This window comes from Dipodomys spectabilis, unplaced genomic scaffold (assembly GCF_019054845.1).
Source record: "Dipodomys spectabilis isolate Male_0828 unplaced genomic scaffold, ASM1905484v1 ptg000096l, whole genome shotgun sequence".
NCBI classification, from domain to species: domain Eukaryota; kingdom Metazoa; phylum Chordata; class Mammalia; order Rodentia; family Heteromyidae; genus Dipodomys; species Dipodomys spectabilis.
Genome location: NW_024870773.1, coordinates 3512431 through 3536409, shown reverse-complemented (window position 1 = coordinate 3536409; position 23979 = coordinate 3512431). Strand labels below are relative to the sequence as shown.

At 39.9% G+C, this 23979-nt stretch overlaps 1 protein-coding gene across 1 annotated transcript in view; it reads right to left on the bottom strand.

Annotated features, from left to right (window-relative positions):
* The window catches only part of Odad2 (outer dynein arm docking complex subunit 2), a 135690-nt gene that overhangs the window by 99199 nt on the left and 12512 nt on the right, over positions 1 to 23979 (bottom strand). The window contains exons 6-9 of the mRNA XM_042686207.1: positions 19728 to 19844; positions 18847 to 19046; positions 15124 to 15210; positions 12406 to 12553 (exon numbers count right to left, since the gene is read on the bottom strand). Of these exons, the coding sequence (XP_042542141.1) occupies positions 12406 to 12553; positions 15124 to 15210; positions 18847 to 19046; positions 19728 to 19844 (552 nt within the window). The remainder of the gene's footprint in view (positions 1 to 12405; positions 12554 to 15123; positions 15211 to 18846; positions 19047 to 19727; positions 19845 to 23979) is intronic.

Sequence of the window (23979 nt, the reverse complement as noted above, 5' to 3'; positions counted from 1 at the left end):
TCCTATCAAAAATCTCATGAGTAACTTAGGGCAGCCTGTGGATTATGAAATCAAGCCCCAGCTAGACAAGCTCATGGTATCCATTCATGAACAAATGAAGTATAGATCAATCAGTGAATGAGGCAAAGCTCAAAGGCCTCCTTTGAGTTGGCTGGCATTACTACTACTACTACTATTACTCTTGCTTTTGCTTTGTGGGGTGGGGGGGGGCCCTAAGGATTGAATACAGGGCCATGGGCAATGCTAAATACCTACTCTACCACAGAGTCATATTGTCAACCCTGAGTTGTTGGGATTACAAGCATTTGGTTATTTTATCTTATTTTGTTCTGTACCAGTACCAGGGCTTGAAGTCAGATCCTTGAACTCTCCTTGTCTTTCTTGTTCATAGCTGGTGCTCTACCATTTGAACCATGCCTCCAGTCTGAAATTTTGCAATTTAATTAGAGATAGAGTCTCACAAACTTTTCTGCCTAGGCTATCTTTGAATTGCATTGTTCTAAGTCTCAGCCTCCTGAGAAACTAGAATTACAGGCATGAGCCAATAGTGTCTGGACTGTCCCAAGATCTTTTCTTTGTCCATTGTGAAGCTAGAACTCAGGGCCTGAACACTGTCCTTATGCTCTTTAGCTCAAGGCTATCACTCTACTTCTTTGAGCCACAGCTCCACTTCTGGTTTTTGAGTGGCTGATTAGGGATAAGTCTCATGTGGACTTTTCTGCCTGGGCTGGCTTTGAACTGCGATCATTAAAGTTTAGCCTCCTGACTAGCTAGAATTATAGGTGTGAGCCACCAGCACTCAGCTCTGTTGCAAAATTTTTAACATTGCTATTTTTCAGTAATTAAGTTGATGTGGTTATATAAAGGTAGCTACCGGTAGTATGAACAGTTATGAATCAGTCACATTGGATAAGTATGCTCATCTAATTACACTGCCACTTCACACTTATATATCACAGCTAAGAAGCAAGGAGAGTCTAAAGCTCAAAACTGTGAAGGTCATGGCTGACTGGTAAGTGGGATTTCCTATTGAAAATGTGCAGTCTCTCCATCATTTGGCAAAACAACAGGAGAACTGGATGCCAGTGGCTCACATCTGTCAACCTAGCTACTCAGGAGGCTGAGATTTGAGTACCATGGTTCAAATCCAACCCTGAGCAGGAACGTTCATGAGACTATTATCTCCAATTAACCATCCAAAAGACAAAGGCAAGAGCTGTGGCTCAAATGGTAAAGTGGCAGTCTTGTGTGCAAAAAAGCCAAGCAAGAACTAGAGGCCCTGGGTTCAAGCCTCAGTACTGGCACACACACACACACACACACACACACACACACACACACACACATACACACACCACATACCATAGTAGATACATTCTTCATTCTGTGTTTTTCTTCTGTGATCAACTAATATATTTCACATAAGCCAAAACATAAACACATGCTCTTAAGAGCATAAGTTTTACCATGATCCAGTGACTTACACCTGTAATCCTAGCTACTCAGGAGGCTGAGTTCTGATTGTGGTTCAAAGCCAGCCCAGGCAGGAAAGTTCCTGAAGCTCTTACCTCCAATTAACCACTAGTAAAATAGAAGTGGCACTGTGGCTCAAAGTGGTAGAGTGGTAGCCTTGAATAAAGATCTCAGGTTCAGCACCCAGGCCCTGAACTCAAGCCCCATTACTCACAAAATAAAAAATTAAAGGGCAGAGGTTTTGTTAAATAATGATATTTAAAGGCACCAAAGTCCTGCTCATGTTGTCACTGAGATTTTTTTTTTTTGCTGTTGTTGTTTAAAGTTAACCCACATCAATGTACAAGAAGGGTGCAAACTTAAAGAGTGTTTCTTTAGAAAATGGAGCTGAGCTTCCCCCTCTCACTACTGGAGTTGAAGTGGATACTGCTGTTTTTCTGTTTCAAAAGATTCTTTTTTAACAAGAATAATGGTGTTATCACAATTTTTTCTCCATCTCTAAAAGTAAAATCCAAGCAAAAGAGCCAAATATTGTCTTCCAAAATTGAATATCGAGTTGTTTTATAAAGCGAACTGGAGAGAGAGAGAGACAGAGAGAGAGAGAGGGAGAGAGAGAACAGGAAGGTACTAGAGCAATTTCTACAGGCCTCCTGGGAATTTTTTGTCGGAGGGACAGAAAAACCAGGCAACTGGCCGGCAATAAAGATAGAAGCCTGGACAAGATCCCAGCCCACAGCCGCCTTCTGTGTGGCCCGCAGCAAAGTATTTCTCAGCTTTTCCACCAATGAAGCAAGGATCAAACCTCCTGCCACTCCATACCCCGAAAGACAAGTAATGGGAAAGGAATTTAATTAACTGTAATTGATTGCAAAGTACATCAAATTCTTGCAATGAAAAAAAATCATTTAACTCCCAATTACCAGTTAGAAGACCTCTTTAGCCAGTTAAGGGTGTGTGTGTGTGTGTGTGTGTGTGTGTGTGTGTGTGTGTGTGTGTGTGTGTGTGTGTGTGTGTGTGTGTGTGTGTGTGTGTGTGTGTGTGTATGTGTAGGTCCTGGGACTTGAACTGAAGGCCTGAACACTGTATTTGAGCTTTTTTATTCAAGCTAAAGTCTACCACTTGAGCCACAGCTCCAATGTTAGTGATTATTTGAAAGGAGTCTAGAGACTCACAGATTTTTCTTCCCAGCCTGGTTTCAAACCATGATTTTCAGATATTAGTCTCCTGAGCACTAGGATTCCAGGTGTGAGCCACAGAGATGGGCAACACAGAGGTTTTCAAGTCTGAAAAATGGGCACCAAGATCCCCACAAGAGAGCAAATGCTAGACAACACTCAAAAAACATTTAGAAGAGGATTTGTTGTTGTTGTTTTTCTCTAAATCTTCACATATGGGCTATGAATGTCACTCTACAGTGGAGTCCCTGGTAAAGTGGGGGAATTTTGGAAAATCTTCATTTTTCTTGACCTTCACTTCTAAGCTTGTAAAGATACTTAATAGAGCAGAAACATTAATAGCAACAAAAAAGTTACACTGAGCTCTGTAGCTCACAGGAAAAGTGAAGCTGGCCAGGCACTGGTGGCTCACATCTGTCATCCTAGCTTCTCAGGGAGGTTGAGATCTGAGGATCACAGTTCAAAGCTAGCCAAGGCAGAAAGGCTCTCAAGACTGTGATCTCCAATTAATTACCAAAAGAGCCAGAAGTTGTGGCTCAAGTGGCAAAGTGCTATCCTTCAGCAGAAAACTCAGGGATAGTGCCCAGGTCAGGAGTTTAAACCCCAGGACCAGCACAAAAAAAAGAAAAGTGAAGCTGGTATCAGAATTTATAAATTTGATCATATACAATAAGCAAATTAAGTCCCCACAGTGGATGGAGCTGTGGATAAGTGTGTGGTCATGGGACCCTCTCCATTGGTGCGAGCTTCCTGTCACTGCCCTGCTGTTCCTTCCACTCAGATGTTGCACAGCACAGCATACATCAGGCACAACTTTCCAACCTGATTCCTTCATCATCCTTCTTTCTGTTCTCTCAGGTGGACTTTGGTCAAAAATTCCAGGTGCAGTAAAAGGCATCCTGAGGGAGGAGACACACACGGGGAAATTGGGAGTTAAGTCTAGATTTCTTCTGTTGTTACAACATATATCAGGAGTAAGACCAGCTGAGTGTAGCACTTCCATGTAAGTGCAGATGGCTCCCACCTTCCATACTGTTTTCCAAGCTGAGCCAGGATGGAAAGCCATGTTATGCCCATAAGACAGCCCTTCCGGGGCTGGGAAGGTAGCTCAGCGGTAGAGTGCATGCCTTGCAAGCATGAGGCCCTGGGTTCAATTCCTCAGCACCACATAAACAGAAAAAGCCGGAAGTGACGCTGTGGCTTCAGTGGTAGAGCGCTAGCCTTGAGCTGAAGAGCTGAGGGACAGTGCCCAGGCCCAGAGTTCAGGCCCCATGACCAGCAAAAACAACAACAAAAACAAAAAGACAGCCCTTCCACCAACAGAGGACAGAAAGCACGATTCCAGACCCGGCCTTGCAGGCCCCTCCAACTACCTAAGAGCCAGTGACAATATTGGTGATAGCCTTCTCTCCTTTAGTTCTTTTTTTTCTTTTGAATTTATAGATTCTGCAATATTAAATTCCATCTACCTTCAGTCCAAATAGAAATGGATTCTCTCAGACATTCGACCTTGGGCCTAACAATTTACTCCTCAGTTTAAAGATACTGTATTGTCAATTTGCTCATATAAAAACAACTGTTCCACATCTTATCTGACTTTTTGAAATACTACCCACTTGTATCACTTTCTAAGATTAAATACTTGTGACTAATCTGCTTTCTCCAACAAATGAAGTATCTCACAGTTCTTAGTTCACAAACAGCTCTCCACATGCCTTATTTAGAAATTACTGGAACTTCACTATATTTTTAGAGACTCATAGAATTCACACAGAGCATAAACAATCATCCCAATGCTAGAAATGATCAAAGGCAAAGCATCTTCCTTACAAGACTATTTTATTTTTTACATTTTATCTGTGCTGTGCAAAACTTTAAAGCCATCTACAACTGGGAGAAATGCATATATACATACACATTACACACATATACATATATGCATGTGTATATATGTATATATGTACATGTGTATATATGTGCATGTATATATGTATATGTGTTTATATATCCTTATATGTGTATTTATATGCATATATTTATATATGTGTGTGTCAATATGTGTGTATATTCTTATATGTATATAATGTGTCTGTTTATATATCTATAATGTACATGTATGTATATATACTCATATACATATATACTGCATATGCACATATAGGTATGAATGCAGTGTCATACATATGTGCCCATACATGTATATATGTATATAATGTGTACATGCATGTGTATACATGTGTAAATATCTATATACATACATATATGCATGTATATATACATTTGAGTATATAGTATATGTATAGAGAGCAAATGTGTGTGTGTGTGTGTGTGTGTGTGTGTGTGTGTGAAAAGAAAGGGAGCTAGGAAAGAGAAAGAGAAGGGAGTAGAAGAAGTAAGGAAAGGAGAAGAAAGAAGGTAGGATTCTTCTTTCTTCAGGGAGTTCTGGCTTAGGGATAAGAAGAGCTGTTCTCAAGAAGAGCTGCGATGAGCTGCCCTTGGGGAACCTCTTCCCCCTTTACACCATTTGGTGGTAAAAGGTCAAGTTGTGCGCTTTGGCTGGCACAGAAATGAATTTAACAGAGCTCTCTTACCAAGGAACAGCTGATAAGACAGACAACACAACCTCTTAAGATAGCACAAGATAAGCTCTGATTAGATTGGAAAGGGGTGTGGCACTTCCTTTAAAATTAGGGTACAGTTCCAGGGATAAAAGGTTGGTGAATAAAAATGCAATGGGATCATTAATTTAAAAGTGAAATTGTGTTCTAAAATCCCAGATGAATAGAATATATACACATATAAGACTTTAACTTGAAGAGAACATATACCAAGCCAAATAATTAAACACAAACTCTCTTTATTTATGTGCCAAGATCTGAGCTCACAGTCTTGGATAAATAATATGCTATGGCTCATTGACCTGTTTTGGTATTAATGATCCCATCAAACTTTTTTTTTTTTCAACAATCACAGACATTGCCCTACTTGGAAAGTGATGTATAGAAAGTCAAGTCAACATTCACATTTCTCAGCTACTTGAAGTCTACAGCAAAGCCATCATTCCATAAACTAAAATATCAGGTGTATTTATTTTGAGATTACCATGAAACATTAAATTTTTTCATTTCGGAGACTTTTAATGTCCTTTTGTGTCTCCATAAAAGATCTATACCTGTGTAAAAACCTTGAGATCATTTGTAGATATACTTTTTCTTTTATTGGCTATGTTAAGACTATTTACCTGTGGGAACTATAAGAATTCCAAGCAATTTACTGTCTGGCCAAAAGTATCACATTTGCACATGATTTATTAATGAATAACGTGTGCAAGCTTAAGTAGCACTTCATCAATAAAATGTTTTCCTTAGCTGTCCTGAGACAGAAATAGTGCATCCCTTTTTGGCCTAAAACTACACGAACTTACTAAATAGCTGGATAACTGAAGACAGTTACTCAATAACCAGGCAATGCTGAGAAACTTCCATTGCCATGGTCACTGCACATCATTCAATTCTCTCCTTTTAGATTTTTTATTGTTATCTTTAGGTAGCTGTACAAAGGAATTGCCATTTAACAAGCAGTTTATGAATACAATATATCTTGATCGATGTCAACCCTTTCAACATTCTCACCCAGCCCTTCCCTACTCATCCCTTCTTCATTTTGTAGGTTATACATAAGATTTCTGACTGCATTCTTCCCTTCTCCTTTTCATCCATATACCCCTTTTCTCTTGACCCCACCCACCCCTTTCAAGTACCCACTTCCTTATGTTGCATTTTGCTGAACTTTGTGACATTCTAAGGAATTGTTATTATCCTTTGAATCTACAGTATTTTCAGTTAATACATTTGTATACCACTTGCATACCACCTAGCATATTTACTTATGAGTTTGTGTGCCCTGATCAATTCTAAGGGAGAAAAAATCCTTTCTGCTCTTATCACTAAGACCAGTTATGCTCATTGGTAACTAGTTTATATTTTTACTTAGACTAAGTGTTATGTTCACTGTATTAACTGATTGTCTTTTCCTCATTTTATTAGTTGCTCAAAAACTTGACACAAAAACCGAAGGCCACTTGGGCAAATCAGTAAGAGTCCACACCACTCATTTTCTATGATAATAATCATTTGCAAAAAGGTATAATCAATATTCCTGACAGTTATTGAGGATTTTGCACTCAGTACATTACCAATGTTATAATTGTTTTAAAATGTAGAATAATCCTAACCTGAGATCTGTTAGTTTTCTATTTTCAATAATGAGGAAACTGAAGCTTGGCCACTGAGCTATTAAGTAGCCATGAAGTTAGTAAGTAGCAGAGTTCCAATCCAATTGATATTCTTCCAATATCAATGGAGTAATTACCCCATAGCTCTGCTTCATGGTCCAAGTTATGTTTCTACATCTGGTTCTGTTTCATTTTGTTAATGAAGACTGTGTCTGAGCCCTTAAGCTACTCACCTCAAGAGTAGTGGGTGGCAAGATTCTTTGATGCCAGTTTTTGTCACCTGATGTCCTGTGCAAGGGTTAAGGAGATGCAGGCATGGAATATTTGTGGCTCAGCCAAGGAGCAAGCACATTGTCAAGATATATCGTGAATGTGCCCAGACTGGATCATTGCTACCATGCAGGCCAGATTGGGCCAAGGTGTTGAAACTGTGCAGTTTATATAAAAAGGCACCTAACAAGAGTATGTGAAGGGGCCCACAACCCAAATCCACTATACTCTGGGCTCATGACTCTCGATCCCCAATAGCTATGAGCCTTCAAGATTCAGGAATAGAAATTCTGAATTCCTAGAAATTCTCAGAAGTTCCTCAAATCATGTTATTACATGGTTTTTCCTATCATTTTAGTTACATAATTTTAAGCAATAAGTGTCCATAATAATAATAAATCATTTCTTTAATAATAGTGGGTCATCAGCAATCCCACTTTTGGGCATTTACCCAAATGTTTACAAACAAGACCACACTAAAGCTACCAGCACAACTATGTTTATTGCAGCATTATTTACCATAGCTAAGATATGGAACCAACTCAGATGCCCCTCAGTAGATGAATGGATCAAGAAAATGTGGTATATATACACAATGGAATTCTATGCCTCCATCAGAAAGAATGACATTGCCCCATTTGTTAGGAAATGGAAAAACTTGGAAAAAATCATATTAAGTGAAGTAAGCCAGGCCCAAAGAAACATAGGTCCCATGGTTTCCCTTATTTGTAATATCTAGTATATGTATGAGTCAAGCGGAAAAGGTCAGATAATGTGATGTTAGGAAAATGAACCCTTAGATGTGTATTTTAATGTTTTTTTCTTTCATGCATGTGTTTCTGACGCATTTATAAGATTATCTCTTTGTTGCTTTGTATGTCCCTCCCCACAGTATAACCCCTGCTTTCACTATATTTGATGTCAGTATAACTTGTGGAGGAGATGGGGAAAAACATGTCATTTAAGGATACAGGTGGACCTGTTGCAACAATGAGAAGTACAAGTTGTCATGTTGAAAACGAGCTTTACAATGTTGGTGGGGGGGGGGGAGAATTGGGGGGGGGGAGGCTGGGAAGGGATGTGAAGGGTAAACAAAGGAGGAAGCTGCAATGCTTGATAAGAAATGTACGCATTATCCTGCCCATGTAATTGTAACCCCTCTGTACAGTGTGTTCACAAAAAAAAATTAAAAAAAAATAATAACAGTTGGTCATTTTTTTAGTGGTAGAATTAGTACTGAAATTTTTATGGGTTTTCTTTTTTAAAACCTACATCATTGCTAGATGTTGGTAGTTACATCTGTAATCCTAGCTACTCAGGAGGTTGAAATGGGGCAGTCAAGATTCAAAGCCAGCCCAGGCAGAAAAACTGGCAAGATTCCCTCCAAAATAACCAGCATAAAACTGAGCTGAAAGTGTGGCCCAAATGGTAAACCATAGCCATGAACAAAAAAGCTGATGGGAGAGGGTGAGGTCCTGAGTTCAACCCCTACTATTAGCACAAAACAAATCAGTATCATAAATAAAGCATTTGTTATTATTATTACTTACTACTATTAAGCAGTATATGTGTGTTAATCAGCTTCTATTACTATAACAAATATCTGGGATCATCAACCCATAAAGTTTTATATTGGCTCATAGTTTTAGAGGCTTCTGGCCTAGGACTCTACCACGTGAGCCACAGCTCTACTTCTGGCTTTCTCTGCTTATGTGGTGCCGAAGAATCGAATCCAGGGCCTCGTGCATGCAAGGCAAACACTCTACCACTGAGCCATCTTCCCAGCTCCGTCTGCTTAGATCTTATTGCCCATTTTTAAATTGGAATGTTTGTTTTCTTGCTGTTGTTTGAGTTCCTTGTTTCTTCGGATTTTAGCCTCACATCAGGTACATGGTTTGTAAATATTTTCTCCCAATCTGTGGAATGTCTTCACATTTTTATTATTTCCTTTGCAAGGCAAAGGCTTTTTGCTTTATCAATCTTTCTCTCCCTCTTCTTTTTTCCTTCCTTCTTAATCCTTCCTTCCTTCTTTCCTTCCTTCCTTCCTTCCTTCCTTCCTTTCTTTGGCATTTTCAATAATATCCAAAAAAATTAGGGTTATCTTAGAACATTTTCCTTTTTTTCTCATCTAGTACTTCTGCAATTTCAAGAATTGTATTTTAAGTCATTACTTCATTTTTTTAGTTAACCTATATATAAGATGTGAGATAATGGCACAGTTTCATGCTGTAATGAGTCTCTAGTTTTCTCAACACCAGCTATTAAAGAGGTTATCCATTCTCTGTTGTGTGTTCTTGGCTCTCTGTCAAAAATCAATTGAGTATATATGTTTGGTTCTTTTTTGGCTCTCTCTCTTCTGTTTCATTGTGCAGTGTATCTATTTTATGCTAGTGTTATGCTTTTGTAATAGACATTGAAGCCAGGTAATAACATGAAAATAGTCACCATGGTGGTGTGTATACCTGTAATCCCAACTACTTGGTAGGCAGAGACAGAAAGATCATGGTTTGAGATTAGCCAGGAAAAAGTTAGCATAAGACTCGACCTGAAAATCAAACTAAAAATACTTGGGATGTGGTGCAAGTGGTAAAGACCTTCATGTACAAGACCCTGAAGTTCAAACCACAATATCACAAACAACAACAAAAGAAAAAAACACCTTACTATAGGTAGTTAATATGCTATGGTTTAGCAATTCAACTCTAATTCAGATCATTTGATTTTTATATGTGTTTTGTTAGTTCAGATTGTAAATCAGTTACTCATTTCATAGTGGAATGAACTACAAAAGCACACCTCTTTTCTTTGCATTTCCTACCAAATTACTCACAAAGCCTGATTTGCGATGTGCAGTGTATGCAAACACTGAAATGGCAGCAAACATGGGGGAGATTCATATATGACACTCAGATCTTCCAACAAGTTTGGTAAAGTCACCATGAATCACAGGTTGAAACCAAATTTCAAGTATAGACTTAACTAATGGGATTTCACTAATGGGATTTTAAGTTTTGTAAGAATGATTTACATTAGTAGCAGACACACATTTAGGGTACCCAAACAGCTACAAGCAGAGCTGTAGCCCTGTAGTTCCTGTCCTAATGTGTTTGCTTCTAACTGTCCTCAGCGCACTCTGCTCTTCCTTTTTCATGACAGCCATAGAATCCTTTGAGTCAGTCATGTCCTTATGATCTCCAGGGAGAATTAGAAAACTTCTTCCCATTTTCCCCATTTTACTAATTTTTCTTAGGATTAGAATTCAGAATTATTCTTTTTTTCCTTGAAGAATGATTGGAATTCTAATTGAAACCATGTCCATTAGGAGAAAGGAACATATTTTTCTTGCAAGAGAAATTTCTTTAGCAATTTTATGCATTCGAGACTGTGTGCATGCAGTGGGCCTTTATAAAATTCTCAAAAACATGTGCACACAAGCTATTTTTGCATGCTACATTGAGGTCAGTCTCAAAGCATGGAGATGGTTCTTTGCAGTCTGAGAGTCACAAAAGTATCTTTGAATAGGCAAACTGACTGAAAAATGCTCTGACTAATTTTACCAAAGTTATAGAAAAATCATGAAAAAGATTTTTTAATTTAGATTTGGTTCTATTATTATTACCATAATTATTATCTTTAAGTCATTGTACAGAGTCATTGCACAACAAACCAGTTTAAGAATACAAAGCATCTTCATTGATGCCATTCCTTTTATCACTCTCCCTCTTCCTTCTCAACTCAATTCCACTCTCAATTTTCTTAATGTTGTAGGATATGCACTGCATATTATAACTGCATTCATTTTGTTGGACTGTCAGTTTTTCTAAGGAATTACACCATTTGATTTCTCCCCTGAAAATACCATATTTTGATACATACATGTATATACATTTGCATACAATCCCACTGTGTGTTTACTTTTACATTTATAACTTAGTTCTAGCTTATATATATATATGAGAGAAAAACATGGCATCTTTTGTCTCCTTAAGCCTAGTTACTTCAATTAACATAATATTTTCAGGTCCATCCATTTCTTTGCAAATGATGTCCTTAAAGAAGTACTTCTGCACTGCAGCTTTTCACAAGCCTAGGTGATGCTGACATCTGCTATCAGATCACAGAAATGAATATTAATCTAAGTTTTGGCAAGCTATACTTTCTTGTCCTTCCCACTATCCAAGTGAATACTTTGAATTCTACCATTTATGGATCAGTTATCATGCAAAATATTTTCATCCATGCTGCCTGACTGAAGACAGAACTATATGTGGACCAACATATATATCTGAAGCTTCTACAATGTATCAGACACCATGCTACATGTTTCAAATGGATTTTTTCAATTTTTAAAATAATCTACAGTACAAGGCTCATTCATTTCACTCCATAGGTTGAAGAAAGTAGGAGTCAAAACCATAAATTTGCTGGGTACTGGTAGTTTATGCCTGTAATCCTAGTTACTGGAGAGGCTGAGATCTGAGGATCATGGTTCAAAGCCAGCCCAAGGAGACAAATCTATGAGACTTTTATCTCCAATTAACCAGCAAAACACCAAAAGTGGAACTATAGCTTAAGTGGTAGAATACCAGCTCTGAGAGAAAAAGCCAAGAAAAAGCAAGAGGCCCTGAGTTCATTACCAGCACAGATACAAATAACCAAACCAAACCAAACCAAAACATTAACTTTGCAACAAATGTAAGTGCTATAAGTTAAAATTATCCTAAGTCCAGCATCCAAAATCCATGCTCTTTCCATCACATGATACCGTGAATCATAAAATGGTGGCACAACACATGTTAGGAGAAAGGGCTGGTACCAGGAAGCCTCGCTGCTCTATGAAGACCACTCCCTATAAGACCTTTCCCTTTGCCCCTCAGTGAACAAAGAAGCTGGATGCTGGCAGCTCACAATTGTAATTCTAACTACTCAGGAGGCTGAGATCCAAGGATCACTGAAGCCAGCCCAGACAGGAAAGTCCATGAGACTCTTAACTCCAATTAATCACCAGAAAACTGCAAGTGATGCTATGGATCAAAGTGGTAGAGCATTAGGCTTCAGCAAAAAGCTCAGGGACAGTGCCCAGTCCCTGAGTTCAAGCCCCATGACTGACAAAAATAAAAAGATGACTTATTAGTATTTGAAAGTGACAGTTAATAAACAATACAAAAATTATGTATAGATATATACCTATATGTATATATATTGAGGAAAGGACTCAGATAAACACTGTACAAAACAAGAAGTCTTTCTTACCTTTAGGTATTTCACCAACTTCTGAATTTGCCAGTATTCTGATGGCAAATCTGCATTGGCTTCCTGGCGATGATCGGTTGCTTCTTCATCTTCCTCGCTCTCTGAGGAGCTCTCACTGATAGTCTCCTCAATCTTTTCAACGCTCTTGCTGAGAACAAGAAATCCCCACATAAAATCTGCAGCCTGGACATGTTTGGGACGGCTGTGTTGCTGTGACACATATGTGAGCAACAGACAAGCTACAGAGACTTTCTGTGTTCCACAAGAGGTCTACAAGGGAGTCAAAGTGTCTGTAACTCATTCTGTTTGATAACACCAACACTAGTAAGTTATAAGAAGTCATGTTTAAATTAAATAATCTTAGAACATAAGCCAGAAATGGCTATACAAAAAGAGGTGGGGGGGAACACAGAAACCGTAGCCAAGTTAAAGTAAAATTCTAGAAAGTATCCAAGAATTCCACAGAAATATAGGGACAAAGCAAAAAAAAGAGAAACAGAAGAAATTTAAAAACAATTGTGAAATAGTAGGCTTAGGCCTTAAAATATAAATAATTACCTTAAAGGTAAATGACCTGAATATGCCAATTCAAAAGAGCTTTGATGAAGTGGATTTAAAAAGAGAGGAGAGGACTGAAAATGTAGTTCAAGTGGTAGAATGGCTGCCTAGCAATCACGAGGCCCTGAGTTAGACCCCATACAGTTAAAAAATAAATTCGTTAATAAACTAAAATAAAATTTATATGTTAAAAAAAAGAGATAGGAACCAACTCTATGAATTTATACTCAGACAAAAACCTGCATATGATTGTTCATGGAAGCTTTATTTCAAATAAGGCCAGGCACCAGTGGCCTGTAATCCTAACTACTCAGGAGACAGAGGATCACAGTTCAAAGCCAGCTCCTTATCTCAAATTAACTATCAACAAAGCTGCAAGTGGAGCTGTGATTCACGTGGTAGAGCTTTGAGCAGAAAAAGCTCCGGGACATTATTCGGGGCCTGTGTTCATGCCCTAGGACTAGCACAAAAGAAGAGAAGAGAAGCGAAGGGAAGGGAAGCTTAGGGAAGGGGAAGGGGAAGGGAAGGGGAAGGGGAAGGGGAAGGGAAAGGGAAGGGGAAGGGAAGGGAAGGGAAAGGAAAACAAGAACAGAAACAGCAAACAGCAAAAATGTCTTTCTATTGAGGAATGACTACATCAATTACCATCTACCCATTCCATGGAATTGTAGTCTGCAATAAAAAGAGCTAGGTATTGATCCATACAATATTTGGATAAATCCCAAGATATTATGGTGATGAAAAATGTATGGTACTATTTATATGATGTTCTCAAAGTGACAAAATTATAGACATGGAAAAATGATTAGCAGTTGCTGGGAGTTAGGAATGGCTTAGTAAAAGCAGATAAGTTTGTTGATAAAGGGTTATCATCACCAGGCACCTGGTGGTTCTCCCCTGTAATCCTAGCTACTCAGGAGGCTGATATCTGTGGATAACAGTTCAAAACTAGCCCAGGCAGGAAAAGCCATGCAACTCTTATCTCCAATTAACCATCTAAAAACTGGAAATAGAGCTCAAAGTGGTAGAGTGGTAGAGTGCTACCTTGAGCAAAAAAGCTCAAAGACAGTGCCCAGGCCCTCACTTCAAGCCTCACAACTAGGGTAAAAAAAAAAAAAAGAGGAGATAACATGAGGAAGTTCCATTCGGTGATGTTCATTATACAAATCTACCCATGTGGTAAAAGATGTATGCATTGTACCAAAGTTAATCTCCATGCCCTTGTACCATAGTTATGTAGACATAACCTTTTGGGAAACTGAGTGATGGATATGAGACCACTCTTGCACTCTCCCTACAAATTACTATCGATCCATAATTATTTCAAATACAAAGTTCAAAAAGATATTAAAGTGAGTAATTTATTACAGTGATCCATAAAATAAAAGTAACACAAATGAAATAGTACCTAAGCTCCCCCCCCCAACTATCTACACTTTGTATTGTGGGATCACTGTCATTTCTTTTTTCTTTTCTTTTCTTTTCTTTTTTTTTTCTTTTTGCTTATGTGGTGCTGAGGAATCGAACCCAGGGCCTCATGCATGCAAGGCAAGCATTCTTACCACTGAGCCACCTTCCCAGCCCCGATCACTGTCATTTCTACCACTACCACCATGAAACTCTAATAAAGACGGCCAACAGATTCTATCACTTTTTGTTGACACGACAATCAAGTAAGGTATTTGCTACTTGGTCTCATATTTATTGTTTTAACAAACAATCGTATATGCCTCTTTAGAATTGTAAGAATCTTTCATGGTGAGCAAGTGGAGGCTCAGACAGATGACTCCACTTTGGTAGTCATGACATCATGACTCTTCTGAGGCAATAGATTAGCTTGGCATGCCCTATTTCCAATATGCTTCCTGATGAACAAGAGGAGCTGCGGACAGATGACAGCACTTCTGTAGGTTATGACCATTCGGAGATAATGGATCAGCATGGAGTTCCATATTTCTTTTCTAACTTACTTCTCTGATCTTTGTATGAAATGCATTTCTTTTCCTAGAGTCAACTAATTACCCTCAATCCCTTCATTGCAAGTAATCTTACATTAGAAAGCTGTCTTGTAAATATATTGAAAGATATTCACTATTATCATGTAATTGCTATGGTATAATTAGCCCATTGCTCAAGGGTGGCTTGACAGCAGAAACATACCGAAGTAGTTGTGGTCTTCCATGTGAAATGGATGCCCTAGGCTTTCCATGTTTTTCCTCTGTACTGTCTTTTAAAGAGCTTCTGTGCCTAATAAAAATAAACAAATAGCACATATTTGTATGTAAATCTTATGCATGTACATAAAGTGTTATTTATTACTTTATACCAATATATAAGAAATAATATAGGGAAATGGATACAAATGGTCCGTCATCTGGGTTTTCCTGACATAGAGAAGAGTGAGCTCTAGCCTTACACTTGAGATGCCCTTCTATTCTCCAAATACAGCTATGTATATCATGTATTGAAAAAACACTTTGTCCAGTACTTCCTTTCAATGGGAGCAGGCCTTCACAAGTTGCTATTGAGTGAGCTCTTCATCGTGTCTATTCTGAGTGCTTACTTCTTTTTCCATTACAGTTGATTATGGTTTCTTCTTTTCCCCAGCGAGCACCTAGTTTCCAGGTACTGTGAGGATTACCACAGTCTTTAGTACACACTCAGCCCTCATTAAATATTCATACTGGAAATGCATAATTGAAAGCACAAGTAGGCAGAAAAAAAGCAGTATTTTAATTCACATCCTGGTTAGCAGAGTGATCTAGAGGCTGATCATTGTCAGTCTCTTTCTTATAAGTCACAAAGATCGAACAACAAAATCAATGAGAATGGGAAAAGCACCTTCTCTATCCACAGCTCTTCTTCCTGACAGCTCACTAAAATTAGTTCTAAAGTGGAATTAGCCTGTGAGTCTCAGAATTCCTGCAGGTGAGGCTCTCTATGTGACCAACTAGGGTTAGTTACAACTCCAACCATAAAACATTAAATATAGCTGGGAGTTAAGTGCCAGTGGCACACATCTGTAATCCCAGCTACTCAGGAGGCTGAGATTTGAGGAGTAAGGTACACAAAGCCATCCCAGTCAGGAAAGTCTGTGAGACTCTCATCTCCAATTAACCACCCAAGAAACCAGAAGTGGGGGTGTGGCTCAAGTTCTAGATCTCTAGCTCTGAGCACAAGCTCAAGGACAGAACCCCCGGGCCCTGGGTTCAAGCCCCAGGACTCCTTCTTCCCCTGTAAAAAAATATAAACTAAACTCATAAGCTCCTGGCCAAGTTTTAAAAATTGCTTGCTATAGTTTGGATCTAGAGTATTCTTCCAAAGGCCCAAATGTTAAATGTTTGATCTGTGAGGGATCATTATTAGAAGTCTTTAGGTCACCAGAATTGTGCCTTCACCCAAGTGCTAGAAACATGGCCCTCTCCTCTTCTCTGTTGTGCTTCCTGGTAATGAAGCAAGCAATTCTGAGTCCACCATGTACTCACTCCCATTGACATCTGACATCACCCACAACTGATTCTCACACCTCCTACCTCTGACATCTGACACCTCTCACCACTGACTGATACCTCCCACCTCTGACATCTGACATGTCCCTCCACTGACTGACATCTCCCACCTCTGACATCTGACATGTCTCTCCACTGACTGACACCTCCCACCACTGACTGATACCTCCCACCTCTGCTATCTCACACCTTTTGCCTCTGATATGACACCTCCCACCATGGACATATGCCCCTTCCCACCAATGACTGACTCCTCCCACCTCTGACATGTGACACCTCCCACCACTGACATCTGACACCTCCCACCCCCCCTGCCATCTGACCCTCCCAGCACCCATATCTGATACCTCTCACCAGTGACTGATACCTTCCACCTCTGACATGTGATACCTCCCGTAACTAATATCTGACACCTCCCACCAGGGGCCTAGACACAAGGTACTGATTATGGATTGATATTTATAAAACTGTGTTCCATAAGAACTGTTTCTATATTTTCCATTTTATATTGTCTTTTTGTTTGTTTTGTTTTGCTTTGTTTTGTTTGGTCATGGGGCTTGAACTCTGGGCCTGGGTGCTGTCCCTCAGCTCTTCAGCTCAAGGCTAGCACTCTACCACTTGAGCCACAGTGCCACTTCCAGTTTTCTGGTAGTTTATTGGAGATAAGAGTCTTATGGACTCTCCTGCCTGGGCTGGCTTTGAACTACGATCCTCAGATATCAGCCTCCTGAGTAGCTAGGATTACAGGTGTGAGCCACTGGCGCCCAGCTTATTTTATATTTTCTATGTGTATCATCTTGTCATAATCACAGAAAGCTAAATGGACAGCATTCTAACAGAAAATGGTCTAGTTGCTTCTAACTGCCTTTCATGTGACTAGCTCCAGCTCTTAATCTTTGTTTTGGCACCTTTTTACAAAAGCCTAAAAAGAGCAAGACATTTATAGTTCATCATTCATAAACTCATGGGCCTGTCAATATTGTGGAGACTACCTTTTCTATAGTAGGAAAATTGTGCTGATGGAGCTCTGCATAGGAGCTATCACAAAATACCTTTCTTATAGCCATGTACTTCAGGTGTTGCTGTTGACCTTACCATGATATTTATGTTAGCCAAAATGTTGTTACCACATAAAATGTGGTAAAATGAATGTATTGTATACGACCCATAATTACTCTGTGCCTTATATTTCAATAGTACTGTAATACAAACTTCTTTTGTGAAGTACTTTTAGCTTGTTAATGCTTTAAATATACATACAAAAAGATTCTGTTGTTAGCTTTGAAACTACACAATATCCTAATATAAATTTATAAAAATAAAAAATGAGTATTCAGCTGGGAATATGGCTCAGTGGTACAGTGTTTGCCTAGCATGCATGAAGCCCTGGGTTCAATTCCTCAGCACACATAAATAGAAAAAGCCAGAAGTGGCACTGTAGCTCAAGTGGTAGAGTACTAGCCTTGAGCAAAAGCAGCTGAAGGACAGCACCCAGGCTCTGAGTTCAAGCCCCAGGACTGGCAAAAAGAAAGAAGAAGGAAGGAAGGAAGGAAGGAAGGAAGGAAGGAAGGAAGGAAGGAAGGAAGGAAGGAAGGAAGGAAGGAAGGAAGAAAGAAAGAAAGGAAGGAAGGAAGGGAGGGAGGGAGGGAGGGAGGGAGGGAGGAAGGGAAGGAGGGAGGGAGGGAGGGAGAGAAAGAGAGGAAGGAAGGAAGGAAGAAAGAGAAAGGAAGAAAGGATGAAAGAAAGAAGGAAAGAAAGAAGGAAAGAAAGAAAGAAAGAAAGAAAGAAAGAAAGAAAGAAAGAAAGAAAGAAAGAAAGAAAGAAAGAAAGAAAGAAAGAAAGAAAGAAAGAAAGAAAGAAAGGAAAGAAAGAAAGAAAGAAAGAAAGAAAGAAAGAAAGAAAGAAAGAAAGAAAGAAAGAAAGAAAGAAAGAAAGAAAGAAGGAAAGGTGAGTACTCTAGAAAATAAAAGAAAATTGTACTGATGGAGAATACACTGCCACCATGAAAGTTTCTCTGAATAACTCCATAGAATGATAATCTACTACATTTGCATTTCCGTATCATTTCTCCATGTTTACCATCATTTTTCTATGGCTTGCTTTCCCTGACTCCCAAATTATTCTCTTCCATACTCTCTTCCCTCCACAGACAACAGCACTGCTACTGTGAAATCTGTCAGGTGGATTATGGACAGGAAATCTGTCCATATGGGATGAACAGTCAGAGGGTACAGGGAAGAGTTTGTGCTATGGAAGGATTTGTCAATATTCACCTTCTATTTTTCTCCCATGAAATCAAGTTACAGGAATAATTAGGCCAATGGGAGATGCTCACAGATGAATCAGAAAACCCACCATGCAAAGGTTTACATACTCTTTTAAATCAACAGAGGTCTTCCAGTTTAAGCTTGGCTGCAATCTCTTAGTCATTTGACTCTTCTCAAAATCAATTTGGGTTTTCTCCAGTTTACTGATGTCTGAACCAGGTACAGTTTTCTGGGAGGTAGAGGGTTCTTCCTTCTGGGGTTTTTCATCAGTCTTGTTTTGTTGCTGCTCTTCATTGTTTTTACCCTCCTGTATAAAAGCATAAAGAGTAATTTTTTTTACAGTGGCATCACTTCTGAATCACCTAGTGCCATCTGAAGATTAAAACTGGTGATCAGTCCAGGAAAGGCTCAGATGCCTAAGGGAAACATACCTTCCTCCCTCCCGCCCCCCTCCCTCCTTTCCTATTCTTTCTTTTCCTTCCTTCCTTCCTTTCTTTCTTTCCTTCTTTCTTTCTTTCTTTCTTTCTTTCTTTTTATTTCTCTTTTTCTTCCTTCCTTCCTCTCTCCCATTCTCTTACTTTCCTTTCTTTGTTCTTTGTTTCTCTCTCCCTCCATGTACTCTTCCCTCCTTCCCAGTTACTAGGCCATGGGGCCATAGCTCCATTTCTGGCTTTTTGGTACTTAATTAGAGATAAGACTATAGCATATTTTTCTACCTAGGTTGTCTTTGAACCATGATTCTCAGATCCCAACCTCTTGAGTAGCTAGGCATGTTTTCCAGCTCCTGACTTGTGAAGGTAGTATTTTGAAAGGAAAAAAAATCTAAAAGAATGCTACCTTTACAAACATGAGCTATTTTACATTATTTTAAGAAAATGTTTACAGTTAAAATGAGTATCCAAAAACAGAAAAAAATCACTCTCAGATATTTAGACTACATAAAGTTATGTTCAACATTAACAACCAACTTGCAAAAGTCCAAACTTACCTGTTTAGACATACTTTCTGAAAATACTGTTGATTTGTCTTTTAAAAATTCGACAAGATCTTTGTAAATTTTACCTTTTCTCTCATAATCAATTTCTCCCTTTTCTTCTGTTTTGCCCTTTGGGAGAAAAAAATTTGGTGATGTGATTAAAATAGCAAGGTAAGAACTTGATCACTGATAACAAATCAAGCAGGCATATTCGCTTTTTCTCTAGCAGAGGCAGGGAGCATCTTGCCAGAGGCTCTTATGGTACATGGCAGGACCGACACGTATCTTCTCATCAGCTGCCTAGGGCCTAGGGCCCATCTGACTCTATCCATAATTTTGTATGGCCCTCAAATCCAGTTATGTCCTAATGGCCTTTGGCATAAAACATGTTCCTCAAACTGTGATGAATGAATGTTTGTCAATGAGATGCACAGGCTTAACTCTGAATCCATCCATCCATTCCTTCATCTACACATATCTACATACATGACCCTATCCATCCCTTCCTCTCTCTACCCATCCATTCCTTCTTACATTCATCTACCCATTCATCCACCCATCACTTCATCCATCCATTCATTCAGGACATAATAAGTACCTGCAGGCACACAGAGTTGTGCTATTCCACAGAGAAATGGGAACTCTTTTCTGTTTCTTCTACTGTGAGAACGCATTATGGCTTCATGAAGAGCCTCAGTGACATCATAAAAGGGCTCAAGATTAGAATCTCACCAGAGAAAAGCCTACTTCTGTTCACTGCACTCCGCACTTGTTCTGTGGGCAGTGTGGTTGCTCAAGGCTCATTTTCTACAGCGATCGTCTCTACAGATCAGGTATTCATCTACCTCTCTGCCTGTAACCCACTTCCTGCTCGATTATTTCCTTTTCATCCTTGTCCCTTTATTCTTTTTTTGTCCATCATTGGGCTTGAACTCAGGGCCTGGGAGGTGCCACTAAGGTTTTTCACCCAAGGCTAGCACTCTACCACTTTGAACCACAACTCTACTTCCGGCTTTTTTCTTCTTCTTTTTTGTTGGTTATGGGTCTTGAACTCTGGGCCTGGGCTGTCCCTGAGCTCTTCAGCTCAAGGCAAGCACTCTACCACTTGAGTGGACAGCACTACTTCCAGTTTTCTGGTGGTTAATTGGAGATGAGTCCCACAGACTTTCCTGTCTTGGCTGGCTTTGAACCATGCTCCTCAGATCTGAGTCTCCTGAGTAGCTAGGATTAAAAGGGTGAGCCAACAGAGCCCAGTTCTTTTAACTGTTTGGAAATAAATTTTAATTTTATTTTTTGTCATACTGAGCTGAGCTCAGGGATTCTCACTTGCCAAACAGGAGCTCTATCACTTGAAACTCAACTTCAACCCTTGTTTTCTCTGGTCATTTTTATAGGCTTTCCATTTTTGCTCAGGATAGATTTTTTTGTTTTGTTTTGTTTGCGTTTTGTCTGTCAGTCATGGGGCTTGAGCTCTGGGCCTGGGTACTGTCTAGCTCAAAGCGAACGCTCTACCACTTGAGCCACAGCGCCACTTCTAGTTTTCTGGTGGTTAATTGGAGATAAGAATTTCACGGACTTTCCTGCCTGGGCTGGCTTTGAATTGTGACCCTGAGATCTTAGCCTCCTGAGTAGCTAGGATTACAAGTGTGAGCCACTAGCACCCAGCTCAGGACAGTCTTGACTGCAATCCCCCTAATCCTCCTGCAAGTATGAATCTGTCATCTGGGATGGCAGATACATACCACCATACTGAATTTTTCAGTTGATATAGAGTCTCAGAATATTTACCATGTATTTATATATGTATTTATTTGGCCTGTATTGGTCTCAAACCATTATTCTCCCAATTTCCACCTCCAAATTAATTGGAATTGTAGGCATGAGCCACCAGCACCAGACCCCTACCTCATTATCCTACCATGAGAGATATTACGCGCGCGTGCACACACACACACACACACACACACACACACACACACACACACAAAACAGTTGTGCTTTCAACCATTTTGCAATTACCAAATCTTTTAATGATCTTTTAGTTTTTAAGCAGAAATTTCTCTACAAAGTTGTGTGCATATAAAACAAATAGCCTATGATGGAAACAAAACGATCTTTCCATAAGACAAATCACTCCTGGGCTGGGAAGGTGGCTCAGTGGTAGAGCGCTTGCCTTGCATGCCTGAGGCCTTGGGTTCAATTCCTCAGCACCACATAAGCAAAAAAAGAAAAAGAAAAATGCCAGAAGTGGCGCTGTGGCTCAAGTGGTAGAGCACTAGCCTTGGGCTGAAGAGCTGACAGCGCCCACGCCCAGAGTTCAGGCTCCATGACCCAACCCCCCCCCCAAAAAAAAAAAAAAAAAACCAAAAGACAAATCACTCCTTCTCCAGTTAGAAAGTTTATTTTTCTAAAATGTCCAAATAAGCTACAAAGCAGATTGATGGCCTCTTCCCTGTGCAGACATAAGGAAAGCTAAGTCCCAACAGAGGGAGCTACCTCTGCAGGTCATCACAGACACAGCATTTTGATGGCGACACAAGCCCAAATGGAGCATCTCCACCACTATGTCAGCTAGAATTCCTGCTAGAATTTTGCTTGGGTCTCAAGATTACAGTGAAGATCATGGGGACTGAGGTTGCAAAGGAGATCACTCAGCTCTTTCTGTCTAGTACCATGAATCTTAGTGACCCAGACTTGTGTGCTGCATATACTTCAGCTAGAAGACCATCCAGCTGGCGTCTGCTTGAACAGAATATCTTCTTTGCTAGGTCAGATTAGGCTGGGTCAACAGGAAGCTAAAGGAAGACTGAAGGCTGGCAGGTGAAGGAGGGGCACACTTCTGTTTATCAACCCCCACTCAGTCACCCCACCACAAGGGCAGTGCCAAGCCTTCCAAAAGCTACAGTAAGTTCCAATTCCCCAAGCCAAGAACCTTGCCCCTCAGCTGACCAGGGTCCCAGCTTCTAATGTTCTGTCCACTCTACCAGGATCCTCCTCTGAGCTCCCAAAGTACCAACACTAACTGGGAAGCATCCACTCCCACATCCCACCCCTATGCCCTGCCTCCTTGTGATTTGGCTATATCTACCCATCCCTTCAGGTCTCAGGGAGGGATTCTGTAGGCCTCTGTATCACTGCCTTTCTTTCCATTCCTAGAACTCATCCTTGAATTAATTGTAAATTATGCTGAAGATATTTTCATTTTCTATTTCCTCCCTGTTTTATGTGGGCTTGAGCTCAGGGTCTGAGCTCTTGTGCTCAAGGATAGCACTCTGCCACTTGAGCCATACCTCCACTTCCAGCTTTTTGGTGGTTAACTGACAATAAGAGTCTCAAGGATTTTCCTGGTCGTACTGACTTGGAACCATGAATCTCAGATATCAGCATCGTGGGTAGCTATGATTACAGATGTGTGCCACCAGCACCTGGCTGATGTTTTAGTTCTATAGAGTGGTATAGAAACTTATTTAAAACCCTTTTCTCTTTTCCTCTCTCTCTCTCCATCCCTCTCTCTCTCTCCCTCCCTCCCTCCTTCCCTCTCTCTCTCTCTCTCTCTCTCTCTCTCTCACACACACACACACACACACACACACACACACACACACACACACACACACACTTACTTGCTGTCTCTCTCATATGGTATGTGTGCCAGTACTGGGGCTGGCACTCTAGTCTTTTCTTGGCTATGTTTGCTCAAGCCTGCCACTTTACCACTTGACCTACAGCTCCACTTCTGGCTCTTTGGTGGTTAATTGGAGATAAGAGTCTCATGAACTTTCCTTCCCAGAGTTAAACTCAAACCATGATCCACAGATCTCAGACTCTTGAGTAGCTAGGATTACAGGTGTGAGCCACCTGCCCCCAACAGCTCCATTTCCTAGAAGACTGGCTTAATGACCAACAGCAAAGCCAATCCTCAGACAATGTGGGATTTGCCAGGCAAACACACAGCAAGGAAATCTGTGTCTGTTTCATAAACAGCCTCTGTGCTGAATGGTAACTAAAAATATCAGCAACAACAGTACAAGACACAACAAGTTTTTCTTACACAATTTTAATTAGCATCGTTAGTTGTTCAAGAGGAATTCATTGGGATGTGTTCATTTCTGTAGGCGATGTACCTGGAGCTGTTATCCTCTTGATTGTTTTTTCTCCTGCCCTCTACCCCCTTCCCAAACAAGTCTCATCAAGTTGCCTCATTACATTTTCATAAATGTATGTATATTAATATATTAATAATACTACCCCTCACCATCCATCT